The sequence below is a fragment of the Heptranchias perlo genome, chromosome 30, assembly GCF_035084215.1.
Source record: "Heptranchias perlo isolate sHepPer1 chromosome 30, sHepPer1.hap1, whole genome shotgun sequence".
NCBI classification, from domain to species: domain Eukaryota; kingdom Metazoa; phylum Chordata; class Chondrichthyes; order Hexanchiformes; family Hexanchidae; genus Heptranchias; species Heptranchias perlo.
The window spans coordinates 24,478,210-24,498,113 of record NC_090354.1 but is presented as its reverse complement, the minus strand read 5'-3'; the positions used below and the strand labels follow the sequence as shown (position 1 = coordinate 24,498,113).

At 43.1% G+C, this 19,904-nt stretch overlaps 1 protein-coding gene across 3 annotated transcripts in view; it reads right to left on the bottom strand.

Annotated features, from left to right (window-relative positions):
• LOC137300170 (uncharacterized) overlaps positions 1-16,678 on the bottom strand; it is a 52,254-nt gene extending 35,576 nt beyond the window's left edge. The window contains exons 1-2 of one of the 3 annotated variants that reach the window (XM_067969247.1): positions 15,460-16,678; positions 14,984-15,126 (exon numbers count right to left, since the gene is read on the bottom strand). In XM_067969247.1, coding sequence (XP_067825348.1) covers positions 14,984-15,126; positions 15,460-16,654 — 1,338 coding nt within the window. In that variant the 5' untranslated portion in view covers positions 16,655-16,678. Of the gene's footprint in view, positions 1-13,115; positions 14,122-14,983 lie in introns of those variants that run through there. The other 2 variants (XM_067969248.1, XM_067969246.1) reach the window with 2 other exon arrangements.
• Positions 16,679-19,904: the final 3,226 nt, after the last annotated feature.

Genomic DNA, 19,904 nt, shown 5'->3' with positions numbered 1-19,904 from the left:
AGTGTGATGTCTGAAATGTGACTTCTGAAAAGTGACATCTGCATGTAGCATTTTTAATTATTACTAGTAAATCTCTAGTGGCATTGCTCATGGGATGTCAGATGATGCACTGTTTTAAAAGTTACAAGAATGTTATACTAGGTAATGCATTTATATTATTCTGTTGCTAGCTGAAGCTTTAAGATCACTGTTCATTAAACAGTGGATGAGTTCAATCAGATTTTAATTACTCTCCAGGAAGCAAGGGCCTGACTTTCTGTTTTTGAAGTATGACTACTAAAGATGTCAGAGGCTATAGACACTGTCGCCTGGAATTTCTGCTGCGTTTTTCCCGATCTCCTGCCATAAGTTCAGCGGAAACCCCAGAGAAATGGCATTAACGGTTGTTTCTGCCATTTCTCTAGGGTTTCCATCTATCTTCCGCCAAAGTTACAGCAGGAGATCGGGAGAACCTCTGTGGAAATTCTCCTCCTCTGACTTTTGTGTCAATAAAGTATTTTCAATTGCTGGAAGAATTTCCTTGTACATTTCTAATAACTGGTTTTCTTTCTTCACACCTTTTTAAAAAAGTATTATACATGAATTTGCATGTCTCACAGTATGACACCTGAAGCATTATGGAGATAAACACATTTTAGATGTACAATTTTTAATATATTAGAGACATATATTTTTCAAATTAATATATTAAAAATATACTTATATACACACATAAATATGAACACATGTAGTTGGATAGATATACAGAAAGATAGACATTGAGAGTTTGATCATGTCATTTCAAGTCCCAGTATTATGGTCCCAAATTTGTGTTAATAAGAATCAGATTTAAATGTCCTCTATAAAATGGATTGAGGGTGGTTGTAGAGGGTTGTTTTTCAAACTGGAGGCCTGTGACCAGCGGTGTGCCTCAGGGATCAGTGCTGGGTCTGCTGTTATTTGTTATTTATATTAATGATTTGGATGAGAATTTAGGAGGCATGGTTAGTAAGTTTGCAGATGACACCAAGATTGGTGGCATTGTGGACAGTGAAGAAGGTTATCTAGGATTGCAACGGGATCTTGATAAATTGGGCCAGTGGGCCGATGAATGGCAGATGGAGTTTAATTTAGATAAATGTGAGGTGATGCATTTTGGTAGATCGAATCGGGCCAGGACCTACTCCGTTAATGGTGGGGCGTTGGGGAGAGTTATAGAACAAAGAGATCTAGGAGTACAGGTTCATAGCTCCTTGAAAGTGGAGTCACAGGTGGATAGGGTGGTGAAGAAGGCATTCAGCATGCTTGGTTTCATTGGTCAGAACATTGAATACAGGAGTTGGGATGTCTTGTTGAAGTTGTACAATACATTAGTAAGGCCACACTTGGAATACTGTGTACAGTTCTGGTCACCCTATTATAGAAAGGATATTATTAAACTAGAAAGAGTGCAGAAAAGATTTACTAGGATGCTACCGGGACTTGATGGTTTGACTTATAGGGAGAGGTTGGATAGACTGAGACTTTTTTCCCTGGAGAGTAGGAGGTTTAGGGGTGATCTTATAGAAGTCTATAAAATAATGAGGGGCATAGATAAGGTCGATAGTCAAAATCTTTTCCCAAAGGTAGGGGAGTCTATAACGAGGGGGCATAGATTTAAGGTGAGAGGGGAGAGATACAAAAGGGTCCAGAGGGGCGATTTTTTCACTCAAAGGGTGGTGAGTGTCTGGAACGAGCTGCCAGAGGCAGTAGTAGAGGCGGGTACAATTTTGTCTTTTAAAAAGTATTTGGACAGTTACATGGGTAAGATGGGTATAGAGGGATATGGGCCAAGTGCAGGCAATTGGGACTAGCTTAGTGGTATAAACTGGGCGACATGGACATGTTGGGCCGAAGGGCCTGTTTCCATGTTGTAAACGTCTATGATTCTAAAACAGTCTTCTGTGTAATCTGGATTACAGCCACTGAATTTGTCCGTTTTCTGTGTATTGTATGCGCAGAGCGATCGATAATGTGGCATGCAAAATTGTGACAAATTTTTCCTGTGTAGTGTTCTTCAAATTTTGCTTTAATAGGAGCGTTTTGCCAGGGTCAATGAGGTAGATTTACAACTTGCCGCCTGGGCATAAAACAATCGTTACAGATTGGCTGCTCGTTATAGAAATTGCCTGAATTTAATTTTCATTGATAGAAATTAAAATCAGGCAGTTTCTGTAATGGATGGCCGATTCGCTGTACCAGTTTTGACAAGTTGAAAATCCACCCCACTGATTCCTTAAAATCCTTTGTAGTCAGCAAATGTTTCTTGGTATTCATTATGCTTCTGTGAGAAAAGCAACTAAACCTGTGAGAAAACTATCTAAACCTATTAATATTGGTTTGTTTAAAGCCAAGTTTATATAATGATTCGATATAGTGTGATGCTTAAAAGCAAGAAACTAAAGCATTTTCTCTATTGAATTAAGAACAATGTGGGGTTTTATTTATTCCTTCAAAATTGAAAATGTAACAAATGCCAGATATGGACTGGCTATGTATGAAGTCATGTTTGAAAACAAATAAAGTTGTTCTTCTTGTAACTCAAAGTAGCTCCTGCCTTCATTATTCTGTGACATCTTGCAGTCCAGTATCTGAACTTCATATGGTTCCTGCAGTTCATTTAGAATTATATAGAGTTTTACAGCACAGAAACAGGCCATTTGGTCCAACTGGTCTATGCTGGTGTTTATGCTCCACACGAGACTCCTCCCACTTTACTTCATCTCACCCTAGCAACATACACTTCCATTCCTTTCTCCCTCCTGTACCTATCTAGCTTCCCTTTAAATGCATCAATGCAAATCGTCTCAACCACTCCATGTGGTAGCGCATTCCATATACTCACCACTCTGAGTAAAGAAGTTTCTCCTGAATTCCTTATTGGATTTATTAGTGACTACTTATATTGATGGGAAATTCCATGTGGTGTGTCATGCCAATTTTACGCCAACAAGACATGAATTCTACTCGCCGATAGTCTGAAGAGTTGTTTGCACCTGAATTTCATTGGGTCAACTCAGTTGCATATCCATTATCGACATCAATGGCAGAAATCCCACGTAAAACGGCGGTAATGTGCTGGGGCACTCAGACATTAGAGTGCGGCCTTTAAATAGCCAGTTCTGGCTGAAGATTGCAGCAACATGCTGGGGGAGCAGTAGGTAAGTAGCAAAGTGCTGGGCTCACTCAGTTCGCTGTCAGGGAGCTTGACTGGATGTGTCTCATGAGTATTATTTTTGTGCCACTTTTCAAGAATGTTTATTACAGGAGCAGTTGAAAGTGGCAGCCAGGGGTGGGACAAGAGCATAGTTGAGGCAAAAAAGAGCCCACAACTTCAATGAGTTGGACCTGCAAACCCTTCTCAGTTAAATAAAAGAGACAGACTTTGGGTGTCCGCAGGAGGAAGAATCCAAAAATGTTTCTTGTGGAGGGAAGTGGCATTGCCACTAAGTGCTAACTGTCTCCACACCAACCCCCCAACCCCCAGGACTACAGACCAGTACCACAAGAAGTTCAATGACCTAAACCGGGCAGGCAAGGTCTTACAGGCCACAGACACAGGCCACTCTGCTTTTTGTTCCTTGAGCACCACCACACTTTTCATCCTCTAAAATTAAAAACTGCACAACCAACCCTTAACAATGCACTCTGGTTAAGGGAGGCACTAACTTGGGATCATACTGTATGGGTGCCTATCTCCTCTAACAGCAATTACTTATATACCCAACTTAAACCCCTTCCTCTGTTTTAACAGAGTGACACCAACATATCTCTTACTTCAGCTGTCCCATGCCATACAGCAGATATTCCACGATTGACAGCCTTCACCTAATTCACTCAATCTTGTTGCAGTGGGGCACAATGCCTACAAGAGACAGGGCATGGTAGGGGGCATCCCTGAATTTAAAGACCACATCTCCATGAGAAGGCCATGGAGCTCATGGGGAGGCACTTTGCTCTTTCTATGGGAGATGGTGAGGTCATGGACAAAGTCCCGGCACCAGATTAGTGACTGAACACCTATGCAGTCACTGCAGCACCCTTGTGAAACACTACACAGCCACAAGCTTCCTTCACTTCTCTGTCTCTTTAATTCCATGGAAATAGTTCACACATTCTTAGCTTGTACCCGCCTTTTCTGCAGACCCATCACAGCAATGGAGGACAGAGGATAAGGAAGAGGAGGAGTATGATAATGATGATGAGGAGAAGCACTATCGACAGAACTTCTTTCTTGTGAATTATGAGAAGAACAAAAGTGAGGATAATGATGATGAAGAGGGAGCAGTCAGGGTTAAGCCGAACAAGGAGTTTCTGCAATAACTTCCTGCCCCATGTTCCTCCACCACAAACCACCTGATCTCACCCCATGTCACGTGCTTTTTCCCTACCACACATTAGCTCAGATACTTTCCTACCAGGGTAATTAAATAGTGTCAGTGAGGATGTGGGGCACCAGGTGATTTACAGAGCACCAGAGGGCTGGAGAAGTGGGTGAGAATGTGCCACCTTCCCAGCACAGGCCAAGGAAGAGAATGCCCACTGTTTCAGAGTCATGGGACCCAGAATTCATGGGTACTCGCCTTAAAAGGATATTGGAGGAACAGCACACCTACGTGCAGGCTCCGAGGTCAGTCTTCGAGGATGTGCGGCTCTAACAACTGTGACTCTGGAGCTCACAGCCAGCATGTGCAGCAACAACAGGGATGCTTTCTCTTCATTGCAGATATCAAAGCAGCATGTGACAGATTAATTGGAATCTGCAGCAGTCCCACATCTAAGAAGTGGCCAAGGATCAGTCAGACCCACTACAGAAGTCCTGGTGGCAGTTGGGGACAGAATGGACAATGCCAGTTTCCAGACACTGGCAGCAGGGAAGCATGCTGCTGTCTTTCAGGGCTTTCAGGATGTTATAGATACTATCAGACCAGAGGGGGCACAGATCCAGGGCCCAGTGCAACGGTAATGGCTGGAGTTGACCAGCCTGAATCTGCAGTCTCTCAGGACAGCAGCACAAGTCAAGCCTCTGGTCTACTCCCTCCTCCCCTCATGAGTAGAACACCAGTGCCATGTCAGAGACAACACCAGGCTGCCCAGGAACAAGTTCCAGAGATGGAGCAACAATAGCTCCCATTGCAGGAGTAAGCTGCCAGAGTGGAAGGCCACCTTAGTCCCATGAGCCTTTTGTAGAACATGAGCATCCAATCACCTCTCATGATAGTGGACCTCAGGTTGCACCTAGGAGAAGCACTAGAATAGGAGAAAGGAAGGCATGTTTAGCCACCCGGGGAAGCTCAGTGTTAGAAAATATACGGTTGGCATGTGTTCACTTTGGATTTAGTTGTAATAAAAATTGCCTTCTAGATGAAACACACTCTTCTAATATACATTTAATCATTAAGGTCCTCATAGGACTAATGTTTCCTGTATAGCCTTTGGGGGAGGGGGTAGTATGTGGTGGGGTGCATCCTCGTTAAATGCTGTCAATCTCCTTTCCTTCTTCCTCTGCTCCTCCTCCTCCTCCTTCTCCATGATAAATACAAAAGTATGTCCTTAGGGAATGTCATGCAAGCTTCTGAGAAGCCCTGACTGAGGTGGGGGTGGAGTGGGTCAACATCTCTTAGTGGTCCCACTCTACCAGTAGTAGTCTTACAAGTCTAGGTCTGTTTAAGTAGGATATCAGAAAATATGCTAAAAAAAAATGATTATTGCTACTCAAACTCTCCCCATTCTTCATGCTCCAAAACTCCTCACTTCTGCCTGTCTCAGCTGATCTTGACAGCAGCTGAGTTTTACATCTCTCATTCTAACTTACCCTGGGGGGCATACTAATTGTAAAATCAGGAATTTTGGGGCGGCAGTGCCACTAACCCTCACTACCATATCCTGGCTAGGGGCTCGACAGGCAGACTGCAGGAAGGGCCAAATTAAATTTGGAAACTTGGGGGCGGGGAGAGGAAAATCAGTTTTGGTACGGAAAACAGGAAGAAACAGCTTCTGCCCCAAACTGCTGCCCAAGAAAAAAAAAAGCCTCAATTTTACATTGAAATAACATCAAAAACAGCGTGAAATTTTACATCTTTACACCAGTAGAGCCAGATGCTCATTGCCCTAAGTTGTCAAATTCAGGTAATATTGCAAAGTGAAAACATGTAATTTTTTCCAGGTAATTGTCCTATAGATGATCTCAAGAGAAGCCTTGCAGATGTAGGCCTAAGAAATGGCCAGTGTAGTAGTGAGCACTCATTTTACCTCATGGGTCTGCCAAGAACTAATCGAGGGGGGGATTCCATTCCACTACCCAAATGTCTAATGGCTGTTTATTAAGGGCTCTTCCTTGAGCCTTGTTTCCAAAATAGTTAAATAATTGTCTGAATTGCCAAAGGTTCCACATATTATCTACATAACAGATTACAGCACTGCACACATTTAATTCAGTGAGAGAAATATGAGGTGAATACAATTTCAACATTGGGATTTCCTGAAATAGTTGAAACTCAGAAGCAATATTAGGTAAAAAAAAATGGAGCTTAAGACTGCATTATCCACATTCCAAATAAGATAAGATGGCTTAACCACCTCCATGTCAATACAAGGTACACATAAAAGAGAAATTTATTGATCACAGGAATCCATGGGCTCAAACTGTTCTGACATCAGCTTAGTCAGAACTAAGTTCATATAGGGATCACTCAATGGAAAAAAAGACATACCTTCATAGTCTTCAAAAATGGAGATTCCATAATGTTCCCTTACTGTCATGCACACTAAAAACTGTTGCGCAAAAACTGAGGGAGTTCTTCATCTAGCAGCACTTGCAAATAGAAAGAATCAATGATACACCACAGCCTACTGGGTTCAACTAGTGGTCAAGATTCTAGCAGACAAATTGGCATTTTAGGCCTTCAAAGTGGAAATTTTTCAGGAGGCTAATAATGTTGCCATCATTATTTGCTAAAAGCTGATCTTTTCAGGACTCATAGGAATGGGAACAGGCTATTCATCCCCTCAAGCCTGTTTCATCATTCAATTAGATTACGGCTGATCTGCACCTGAACTCCAAATACCCACCTTTGATCCTTATTCCTTGATACCCTTACCTAAAACAAATCTGTTGACTTCACTCTTGAAATGTTCAATTGACCCACCATCCACAGCCTTTTAGGGGATAGCATTTCAGATTTCCACTACACTTTGTATGAAAAAGTGATTCCTGATTTCATTCCTGAATGGCCTAGTTCTAATTTTAAGATTGTGCCCCATGGATTCCACCACCAAAGGAAATAGCTTCTCTGTATCTACCCTATTGAATCCTTTCATCATTCGAAACACTTTGATCAGATCACCCCTCAATCTTCCATACTCAAAGGGAATACAAGCCAAGTTTATACAGCCTGTCCTCATAATTTAACCCTCTAAGCCCTGGCATCATTCTAATGAATCTGCGCTGCACCCCCTTCCAAGGCCAATACATCATTCCTGAGATGCGGTGCCCAAAACCGAACGCAGTACTCTAGATGGGATCTGACCCAGGCTCTGTACAACTGAAGTATTACTTCCTCTCCTTTGTATTCCAGCCCCCTTGAGATAAAGGCCAACATTCCATCAGCCTTTTTGATTGCCTACTAGCTTTAAATTATTTGTGTACTTGGACTCCCAAATCTCTTTCTTCCTCTACAGTTCCTAGTTTCTCACCATTTATAAAATACTCCAATTTAACTTTCTTAGATCCAAAGTGGAGGACCTCATGCTTGCGAACATCAAACTCCATGGGCTCGATATTGCCAGGGCTGCGGGTTCGCGGTGGGGGGGCTATTGGGCGCGTGGGTAACGCGCCCAGTGAAATCAGTCTGTCCCGCACGCGATCGCAGCCTAATTGGATCCACTTACCTGGTCTTCCAGGTTCCCCACTGCTGAGCTGCGCATCGGGCGGACTGAGCGTGCACAGTAAGCTCTGTCAGCTGGAGGAGCTCTATTTAAAGGGGCAGTCCTCCACTGACAGATGCTGCAACAAATAGCAAAAAATACAGCATGGAGCAGCCCAGGGGGAAGGCTGCTCCCAGGTTTAATGATGCCTCACTCCAGGTATCATTAGATGGGGTGAGGAGGAGGGGGAGAGGACAGAGATCTTCCCCCCGGCGGGCAGGAGGAAACGGCCTGCCTCTGCCACCAGGAAGGCCTGGCTCGAGGTGGCACAGGAGGTCACCTGCACCACCAACATATCTCCCACCTGCATACAGTGCAGGAGGCGCTGCAATGACCTAAGTAGGTCAGCCAAAGTGAGTACACTTACTCATTCCCCTACACTCCGTCTGCCACATCACTGCCCCCACCCCCACCCCACATCTCCTTCTGCACTGCCAACACTACTCTGTCACATCACCCCTCACACCCACTCAAACCTCATCCTCATCTTACCTGCACTTACTCACCTCGCCAGTACTCATCCCGCCACTACCACTCAACCCAATCCTCATACAATCTCATGGCTCTATCTCATACTCACCCTCTCATGCATCTCTTTCACAGTCAGCCTCACTCAACCTGCCACTACCTGTGCTGCAGCCACAGGGCATGCATCACATATGTGCAGTAGGAAGCGTAAGGTAAACGTGTTGTGAGCATGAAGGGGATGCACAAGGATGTTTGAGGGTTTGTCATGGTTTTTACTTATATTTAATTTCTGAGCAACTCACATCACATATTATATTGGCACCACTACTGCCACATCTTTGCAAATCTTGTCTGGTTTGTGCAATAATGCCCTTTCCTGAGGATCACAATGAAGACCCACACCTGATGCCACCCATTGTGTCACTGCAGAGTGGGTGTAGGTGTATTTGCAGGGCTCTTTTGTGCAGACGACTGAGACACGTCGACGATGTCCCCGGTGGCACCCTGGAAGGATGCGGAGGAAAAATTGTTGAGGGCAGTGGTGACTTTGACAGCGACAGGTAAGAAGATGGTGCTCGGGCCAGCCGGGAGCAGCTCAGCATGAAGGAGGCTGCAGATGTCCTCCGTGTGCACTGCTGCTCAGAGAGGTCCAGGAAGCTGAGCCTCGGTCTGAGGACCCTGTGGTGAGGGTAGTGCCCCCTGCGACGCATCTCTCTCTACGGTTGCCCTCCCTCCTGCTGTGCAGGTGGATGTGTCACAGCACTCTGTTGAGGAGCTCCACGTGTCAGAGGTGGACGGCTTGACCGGCGAGGCTGTTTTACTGTTCGCCCTCCGAGGAGGTCATGACTGCAACTACGGCGGCCCCCATCCGGAAGATGTACATCTGAGGGGGTTCGCAAGGTAGGTACATGTGTCTGGACCCCGGGGTAAGTGTGCAAGTTGGTGAATTTGATTGTCAGTAGGAGGGTGGTGGAGGCCAAACTTTGTCCCAAGTGACAGAGTGGCCTCCTGCAATGAGTGAAGGTCGCCCTCCCCCCACCTGTCAAATGGACCTTTGCAGCTGCCACAGGCTGATAGCTGCAACACGTCCATTTCAACTGGGAGTGTTTCCCCCAGTACGGGAAACAGTCCCAGTTGTTTCTAAAATCCCACCCCTCCTGACATATTCCCTTAATCAAGTCTGTTAATGACCTGAAATACCAAGGTAAATACTCTCAAGTGGCACCCCGCTGGCTTTAATTGCCTGCAGGAGTCCCACATGTGGGGGCTGCGCGCACACGCGGCGCATCTGTGGGGAACCCGGAAGTGGGCGGGTTGGAGCCGGGCTCCCGACCCGCTCCGGGATTCCCCGATTTTCGGAGCCCCCCCGCCAGGAACGCACCCGATAGCGGGTGCTAAAATAGAGCCCCATCTGTCATAGTTTTGCCCATTTACTAAATCTGTCTATGTCTCTTTGCAACTTCCTGCTCCCATCCGCACTACTAACTGTGCCTCCTAACTCAGTGTTGTCTGCAAACTTGGATATATAACTCTCTATTCCTTCATCCGAATCATTAATAAATATAGTGAAAAGTTGAGGTCCCAGAACAGATCCCTGGGGAAAACCATTTGTCACATCCTGCCGATCTGAGTACATATCCTTTATCCCCACTCTCTGTTTCCTACCTCCCAACCAATTTCCAACCCAAATCAAAAGACTACCTCCAATTCCGTGCGCTCTCGTTTTACAACTCATGTTATCCAACAGAAGTTCTAACAGTTGCTTTCTTGGAGTTGACCATACATCTTCCCTGTACAGAATCCTGATGTGACTGTTAACTATCAAGACAATGAGGCCAAGGGTCAGGTCTTTCTGATCTACATATAGGGGTCACTAAATGGCTATCATTGTCTTCTTCAGCCAAATATTGTGAATTATTCGTACTGAGAGAGCAACTGTTGGCACCATTTGAAGCAGCTGTCTCAGTTCCCCAAATGGTAATGATCCAGGTCAAGGTGTTTGAGGTGCACTGTAGATGAAAAATTGGGTGGAGGCTGATTACTCTGCCTCTTTTGTGTTACCCAGGGATTTCTAGCTTCTCTCGAGGGGTAGTGCTTGTGCCTGGAGCAGGTGCAAGTGTCAGACAGCCATGAGACTGAGGCCTTCCACCTTATTTTGCTTCAGGTACACCTAGCAGGCATCCATCTAGAGACGTGTATGAAGAAGCTGATTGTATCTTTGCACATGGCCCCCATCAGATAGGATTATCTGACAGTGGCAGTCAGCAACGAGAGGGAGGCTTTAAAAGGTAAGTAAAACCTTTTTTCCATGTCTCCATTAGGTCACCTGGCTCTGTTTTTGGAGAGCATCGAGGAGATCCCGCAGCCAGCAGCGATTACTACTTCTGGTAGCCTCTCAGTTAAGCCTGGGCTTGGTTTTAGGCAACAGAGCACAGACACTGAGACTGGAGGAGCAGGGACAGCCCTGCAATGCAGTGAGGGAGAGTGAGGTGGCTTGGGCCTAATATTGGGGAGGTTAGGAACACTCAGGAAGGAGCAGGGGGATGGGGAGAATGAGGCCAGGAGCCAGAAATTTGGAGCCTGTGTCCAGATTTTGCCCAGGAGCATAAAACTGTGCTCCTGGGCTTTCATTACTATGACTTTCCTGTCTGATTGGATTGTGTTAACCACATAACTGATAATACCGCATGTGTTCAGCTTATCAATCAGCTCACTAAAAGACATATTCAGGACAAGGGCGTTGACAGGATATGCCATGGACTCCATGGCACCCAGTTTTGTTGTGCTACCCACGGGCTTCAAGTTATATAAAATGAGTGTGATCAACTTGAATTCCAGCGATCCCACAGCAGATCAGCTCATGTTGTGCAGCTGATCAATTGCTATTCCTCACTCACAGTTCATCCAGCTGTTTCTGACCACCCCAATCCTGCTTGCTGCAGTGCTACATTTTATTAGTATTTATCTTGGTTCATTCCCCTTTGAAATGGGGAGATTTTTTTTGTTGGTCTGTGAAATTGATAACAATGGAATCTTGGCTGATTGATTCCTTAAGTAGCTGTTAACAGATAATTAAATAGCTGCAGTTTAACACCCAACACAAATAGAATACTTTTAAAAATCGGATCAGAAAATTATTTGGAGTTATTTAGGGCTGGGAACACCTCTCCTGTTTTGAATTGAGAGTTAATATTAATACACAGCCTATGTAGAAATATGAAACTCAGTTCCCCAACAGATGGTAACAATGGTGGGGTTGAGAATGAAAAGTCAACTTTTTCTTCTCACATCATGCATTTTTGGGCTGTATCCTAAAATCTGTTGATCTTAACCCTGAACTTTATTTTTTTTTTATTGTGCATTGCTTTCTGAGAGACTTTTTAAAGTTGCGCATGATCAAGCATTAACATCAACGTGCCCGTCAGGTAGAAAGGAAAGCAGATCATTTTTGACATACTACTTAATATTCTTAAACAAGATTTATTTTTCTAGCTCCACTGTTGACTCAAGACACTCAATGGGCCAGAAACTGCTGCAATGGCAAGTTTGGTGGCGAACAATGTTAATTGGACTTTTCTGCTCACCATTGACATCGCACTATATTTGCGCTGCTGCTGTAATGTCGATTTGATAATGGAACAGCGATGTCGTCACATCTGGGACCTCGTGAACGGCAGCCTAATGGCTTACCTCCTTGAACAATGCAAGAAAAGGATGGAGAAAGAAACAGACCGAACAACGGAGAAGGAAATAGGGTGAATTAGAGAGAAACAAATTATATAGAGACAGAAAGAGGAATAAACAGAGGGAAAGAAAGAGAGTGGATTAAGAGAGAGAGAAAAAAGAGACAGAAAGGAAAAATAAGAAAAACATTTAAAAGAACAAGCAGAGGAAGAGGACATTGTAACCCAGATGTGTTTGGGAATTGCTGTATTGGTCCTTGAGAAGTTAATGAGTGAATGGCCGGGTAGGTATGCAAAATGTACAAACATTCTTCACCGATGAAGAATAGTGCCAGTGGCCCCGTCCATCATTATCAGGAACAATGGAACACCCAGTGGGTATGCCATTGCACTTCTTTCATAGGAACTGCTAGACCCAAAAAAAACAAGGTCCATCTAGTTTGCCTTCTACCATCCTGGTCGTCACATGAGACAATGATAATGGAGTTGTTGACTAATCATAGCAATCAATCTCCATCAATTAGTCTACAACAGTCCCAGAAATGACACGAGAAAAACCCCAGTGGTGGAGAGCTTGGGGAACCATAGGTCAAAGGTCACCTTTTTCCTCCTAAGTACGCTACACTTATGGCGTCATGTCTCAAATTACTCATCTACTGTACCCCAAAAATATATATTCGGAAAGAAATCTATCTAATTTGCATTTCTTTGTGTCGAAACAGCTTTGTATCCTGAAAATTATTGCCTTCCGACACTAACAGGAGTGTGGATGGCAACCTGGCACAAAAAGACTGCTAAGACGGATAAAAAACCTCTAGGAACAATTCACTACCTGCTGGAGTGAGACTCCACAGCTTCATTAAAAACTAACTTTTGTTGTTGGGAATTTCTCTACATTGACAACTACTTGGATCCTCTCATTATCTCCACAACATTTCCAGGTTACCCCAAGATCAGAAAAATAGCAGGAAATAATTGTACTTTTTATTTTTGTACACTTTTTAACATTTTTCTATTGCGATATGTTGATGTTTTACACAAGTGAGTGTGACACCTACAGTAAGACAGATGCACGGTAATTGCAACTTTTTTTTATATTAGTGGATCTTCTGTGGCATTGCACATAGAAAGACAAAGGATAAGGTTTCTCTCGTGCTTATGTTGCTGTTTCCCTCTCATATTCTGCTTCAGTGTCTCCCTTTTTCTTTTTCTCATCTTTGTTTTTCTTTTCTTCTTGTACCTCTGTGGTCTTCTGATTGTCTCTCTTTTTCTTTCTTTTCGGGTGGAAGGGTGCGGGTAGTGTGGCGGGGAAGGGAGCTAACAAGGCATGCAAGTTGTATTTTAAGGAGATGGGTGTGGGGAAAATGCTAGTTTATAAGATTTGTGCACTCTGTCCCTTTTGCTTTATGCAAACTCTGTACTCCCATTATGTCCCCTACTGTTTCAACTAGAAGCACCACTTCCCTGCTATCCATTTTGTACTATATTGCTCCATCACCCATTCCTTTTCTACTACCATCTGTCGATTACACACCCTGTTTTCCAAAACTCACACACTTCCATTATATCACTGAACCATTGTGCTTTGCAGTACTGCCATGGCTGCCCTGTTGCACTGTCCCTCATCATGCATCTATGATGCCTACAGTCCCCCTCTTTTGCGATCATGTGCCATCCTCTCCTACTTCATCCATTTCTTCTTCGCACCCCTATTTTCTTTTCATTCATATCACCTGACTCCTGAGTTCTATCCTGTGCCCTGGTGGCTCTCAGTGCCTTAGCTCACATCTGCTACCTACCACTTCCTACCTCCCATCTACCACAAGATGATCAGAAACCAAAGAAAAATATAGGGAGGCTACATTCTTGTTGTGCCCTTCTGGCCATCAGTTCACTCACGTTTTTCACTCGCTCCCTATCCCTTGCCCTCGACCCCATCTGCTGACTGACACATGCTTGTTCACAGTGTGAAGAAAAATATAGGGAGAGTTGGGGCCAGGGTGGAGGCTGAAAGCTGTCGGTAGGCCTGCAAAAGAAAAAGTGAACTGATGCTGGGAAGAGATGGGGCTGGAGCAACAACACTGTTTGAAATGGGCTGAGGCGATAGCTTGCAGGGATGCAGACACTATGCTTGGGCTTGGAGCCAAAAGAATAGTGAAGCCCGCCAAGAAAAACTGAGTTAGAGCCAAGAAGAGTTGTGACTGAGGCAGCAACGCGGTGGGTGGGGAAGGCTGGCCAAGACAGCAAAGCTGGTAACCTGTGAGAGATGTGAGATGGACTGGCCAGGGTGCCTGAAATAGCCAAAGGGGATGGGAAGAGTCAGGTTTAGAGTGCGCCAGAGACTGGGCAGTGGCCAAAGAAGCACGTTGGAGGCTGAGGTCAATGGGGTAGGGGATGGGGGAGCTGCCACAGTGCCACCAGTGGTAGAAGGCTTACAACTACACAGTGACAGTTAAGTACCAACATTGAAAATTCCCATGATAAAATGCTGATATAGCTGGTTTCTGTGAGAAATACTGACATAAAAGAATTATTCAAAAATCATGGCAACAGGAAATAAAGTTTGTGGACAGGAAGTGTGTACCATATGCAAAACTCTAAATAATATATAGATATGAAAATGTTTTCACACAAGTGTTTGTGAGAATGTGGAATGCATTGCTCAAGAAGGCCATAGATGCAAAGTCAAATGAGGTGTTTAAAATGGAGATATATACTTACATGTAAAATAAGAATATTAAAGGATATGGAGACAAGGCAGGGGATTTGAATTAAAAAATAACGATGCCACTGGCCAACACAAATAGCAGTGCAAGTTCAAAGGACCAAATGTATATATACACACAAGATAAATACCAAAGATTTTTGAAAAAATATAATAGAATTACCTTTGGCTGTTCTGTATGTATTTCAGCATAACTCGGTACATATTTTCCCAATTCATGTCCTTTGTGTGGTCGCGGCCGTTGTCGTGGTCGCGATATTGGTGGAGGGAACACCTCTGTACCTTTGCCCTCTTCTTCTTTTTCGTCTGGACGCAAAAGAGAAGGATTCCAAGACCCTAGTTCAGGTAAATACTCTTTTCCTTCATACTGCTTCATTAGGTGTCCTATTTTGGTAAGAAGGTCTGTACAAGCAGCCTTTAATTTAGGTTTCAGACAATCTATCTTAATTATTCTTATTACGTGAGCAAACAGAGTTTGTATATCCTTGTTGGGTTCTACTGCTCGTACTTCTTCATTAACTTTAGTCTCAAACATATCATCAACATTTGTTTTGATTTTAGAATTATTTGATGAAGAACTTTTAACTGATTCCTTTATTATTTTCTTGGGATGTACTGGGGGAATTAAATCTTTATTACCTTCCTTTATCTCTATTTCTGGAAACTTGGTTGTCCGTAGTTCAGAAACCATGTCCTCAATTTTCTGTTGACTGTAATTACCCTCTTTGGGAGATTTCTTATATGCGTCTTCGAGTAGTTTAACAATTTGAAGTTGAGTAAGCTTAGGATTGGGTTGTCCTGCAAGATTTTCACTGTAACTTGTCTCCACATTTTTCTGCACAGCATTATCCAGGAACTGACCTATTGGTTTGTGCCAAGATCCACCTGAAACATTAAGTTTAATCGCTTCATTATCACCAAGATTAATAATCTCAGCCTCTCCAATAGTCCTACTGAAATGTCCAGGATCAAGGGCTTTCCTTAGCAGTGGCTTTTGCTCAGCTTTAAGAGAGTCAACATTGAGGCTTCTAGCAAATTTATTTTCTGACTTATTATTTCCCACTTCAACGATGTCTTCAATTACTGAAGGAGTATCGGGTATTTCATATACAGAAACGTCCTCTTGTGGGACTTCCACTATGCTTTCAGTGATTATTGTTTCATTGTGTAGCTCTTCAGGGATTTTAGTCTTTCCAGAGGAAATATCTAGTTCCACAACATCTGGGTAATTTGATTCAAATGTGTATATTACTTCTGGTTTTTCTGTAGTTGTTTCTTGGAACGTAAAAACTGTGGTGTCCTTCGTTTCCTGATGGATATTTGTTATCTTATCTGGTTGAAGTTTCCTCTTAACTCTCTTTATCACTTTGTGCTTCATGGGCTTTAAATTTCTACCCTTGTTATCAAACTTAGGAGAACTTATGCCCAGAGGAGACCGATGGTCATAATGATCATGTGGACCATGGCTTAACTGATGTAATGGAATTACATCAGAACCAAATATGTTCAGAGGACCATGACTGTTACTTTTCCTTTCATTAATGTTCAACTGAAGATGGTTTGCTCTGCTAAGTTGTGAATTAAATCTATTATCTCTGCCAAAAGATGGCCTTTGTCTCATTCTACTTAAATGAGGCATTTTTGCTAACTTTGAAGAAGCCATACGTGGATCTAAATGATTTCCAACATACATGTTCCTTTCACTTTCTTCTATTTGATGAAGCAAACCTAATTTGGAAGATCTTGCCAACTTGTTTCCATGGTCCTCGTTCTCATGGATATCAACATTTTGATTAAGGAATGACTCCAAAATTCTATGGTTCTTTAGGGACATCTGAGATCTTAGCACAGTTCCATTGATCATCAGAAAAGTTTCACTTACATCTGTAATACAAATAAAAGTGAAATCTGTAATAACAAACATTTCTCTATTTCCTGTTCTATTTTTAAAAAGTAACTTTATTCAGAACACTTTATTCATGATTGTTTCTCCAGATTTAGAAGATAAAAATCAATTTTACTGTTGAATTAAGAAACAAATAAGGAGCACAGTAGTCCTCAAAATGAAATATATTAACTTGAAATATTCATCGGACATTATTCTTAGTTTGTGAAATTCTTTGTAGTTACAGTTTAAGACCATAGCCTAGAAATAACTGGTACGTAGAAAGATACAGAACCAGAAACGACTGCAGTCTATCGGGCTGGTCCCCAAAATTTAAAACCTCTCAATACTCCTTCAAATATGTGTTGAATTCTCCATTAATTTTTTCCACACTATTTGCCTCCATTGCCTCCCATGGTAGAACATGCCACAAGTTCAATACTCGCGTGTAAAGTAATTAAATCTAAACCATGCGTGCGCCCTCCTTCTCTATGCTTGAGCCCCTGCCATCTGATTCTAGACGTTTGTGACAATCACAGGCGTGTTATCAGGATTTAATTTTTCTATTCCCATAAGAATTTTGAATACTTGAACAGTCTCTCCCCAGATTCCTCAACCTATCTTCATGATTCAACTGCCTTAAGTTAGGTATCAGTTTGCTTGCCCTTTAATGCCTTTTGTACTCATGTGTGGCCCTACCAGTGCCTTGCACAGACTCATCAGGGGTATTTTTGGAGTTTGCGCTTCCAGTGAGGAGCCTCACCTGCCAGACATGCATATTAGAAAATCACCATATTGTCCATGATTTTCTGACCTTTAAAATTAATGGAGAGAAAATTATGGGCAGTGCGCATGCAATTTCTCAATATGTGCGACGAGACTCTTTGCTAGCATCACAAACTCAGAAAATTATCCCCATTATCATCTCCTGGAATTTGTGGTGTATCCCTCTGGCTATGCATCCCAAGTTCCAAGTGATTAATGCTTGTATTAAAACAGCTGACAGAGGAATATTACAAAATTGCATTAAGTCTGTTGGCTCACCCTTTGTCTCTTACTAAAGTCAGAAATAATAGGCAAACTATGGCATAGTGTTTGTGCTTTGGGCGCATTTGGGAACTTGGGCGCAAATTGCGTTTGAAATGGCACTGTTTTTCTGAATTGAAGTTATGGTTCAAGTTTCCGCCCAAACTCATTTGCACAACGCTGAATGTAAAATTTCACATGAATCAGCGCAATTGAGCAACATAAACCGGTGTGATGGACAAGTGACAAGTGACTAGCAACAGAGCCAATCGGGCCTAGAGTATCTAGGAAGGAGTCATATAAAAGTCACTTTAAAAAATTTTCCTTCAGAGTGAGGCTGAAGACTAAAAGGTAAGAGGATACGCCTCTCTTTCTTCAAAAATACCATGTGGCCTGGCATTTCTGATTTTTTGATTGATTTAATGCATAGCAGTAGTGAGTGATTTCAATCTGAGCATTGTGCAAATTGATTTAGGGAACTGCAGTGATCTGACTGATTGATTTAAATGAATTTAAATTTATTAATGCATAAGTTAATAAATGCTTAAGTTTTAATTAATTTATCAATGCATAATTTTTTTAAAATCTGAGCAATGGACAAATTGATTTATAAACTGTATCCATCTAGGAACATAGAAACAGGAGTAAGCCATTCAGCCCCTCGTGCCTGCTCCGCCATTTAATAAGATCTTGGCTGATCTGTGATCTAACTCCATATACCTGCCTTTGGCCCATATCCCTTAATACCTTTGGTTGCCAAAAAGCTATCTATCTCAGATTTAAATTTAGCAATTGAGCTAGTATCAATTGCCATTTGCAGAAGAGAGTTCCAAACTTCTACCACCCTTTGTGTGTAGAAATGTTTTCTAATCTCACTCCTGAAAGGTCTGGCTCTAATTTTTAGACTGTGCCCCCTACTCCTAGGATCCCCAACCAGCGGAAATAATTTCTCTCTGTCCACCCTATCTGTTTCCCTTAATATCTTATAAACTTGATTGATTTAAATGAATTTTAATTTAATAATGCAATGTTTTAAGAGCAGTGAGTGTTTGCAATCTGAGCAGTGTGCAAATTGAGTTTAAAAACTGCATTCATCTAATTGACTGATTTAAATTAATATTAATCTAATAACGCAAAGTTTTTAGCAATGAGAGTGCAATCTGAGTAGTGTGCAAATTGATGTTAAAAACAGCATTCATCTAATTGATTTAAATTAATTTTAAATTAATAATGCAATCAAAGTCTTAAGAACAGTGACAGTGTTTTCAATCTGAACAGTGTGCCACGCAGTCTGAAGGTATTGTGTAATTTTTCGCTCTCTGCAGATGACTGATGAAAAGAAAATGAGGGATGGTCACAAGAGGGCCTACAATTTTGATTATGATGACCTGTAGGACCTCCTCAATGAGATCAAGGAACAGTGAGGGAGCCTGGTTGCCTCAACTGGGGCTCAGCTCTCAGAGGCAGTGAGGAGGTGTGGCTGGAGGGAGGTGGCAGCAGCGCTGAGTGGGTCGACTTTGACCCCCAGGGCAGCGAACCAGTGCCGCAAGAAATGTAATAACCTCACAAGGTCAGGGAAGGTGGGAAATTAACTTCCATTCCTTCTTCCCAATCTGTAGGACTCAGGCGAAGCAACCGGGCCAGCAATCTGTTGGAGAGGACTAAACCCTCCCCGCCTGATATATGCACAGCAGTAGCTCACTGGAATTGCTCGTCACACATTTTGATTGTTTCCTTTTGTCTTTGCACACCAAGCATGCACACAATGCCCGGGAAAGGGCAAAGAGAGTGGTGGGGGCATCCCAAGCCTCAGGGTGTTGACCCCCCCAATAGCAAAAAGCAGTGCAGCTGATGGAGAGGTGCACAATCGTGGCTGAGGCGCAAGCCGAGGTGGATTGGGAGAGTCCAACAACTGGTGAGTACCTACCCTATGGCCAATCAACGCTTCCGTACATGACAGTGGTAGAGGGTTGCCACCCACACCCACTCCCCTCCCCTCCCTCCCTCTCCTCAATATAAACAATCTAATCGTCTGGTTTTCTCCCCACAGCCAAGAAGAGGTCGAAGGTGGTTCCACTGGAGGAGTCAGAGAGGGATGATCTCGAAGGAGGAGGTGGAGAGTGGTCAGAAAGTGAGGTGGAGCAGCCCCAGCTGGAGATGGAGGGAGAGAGCC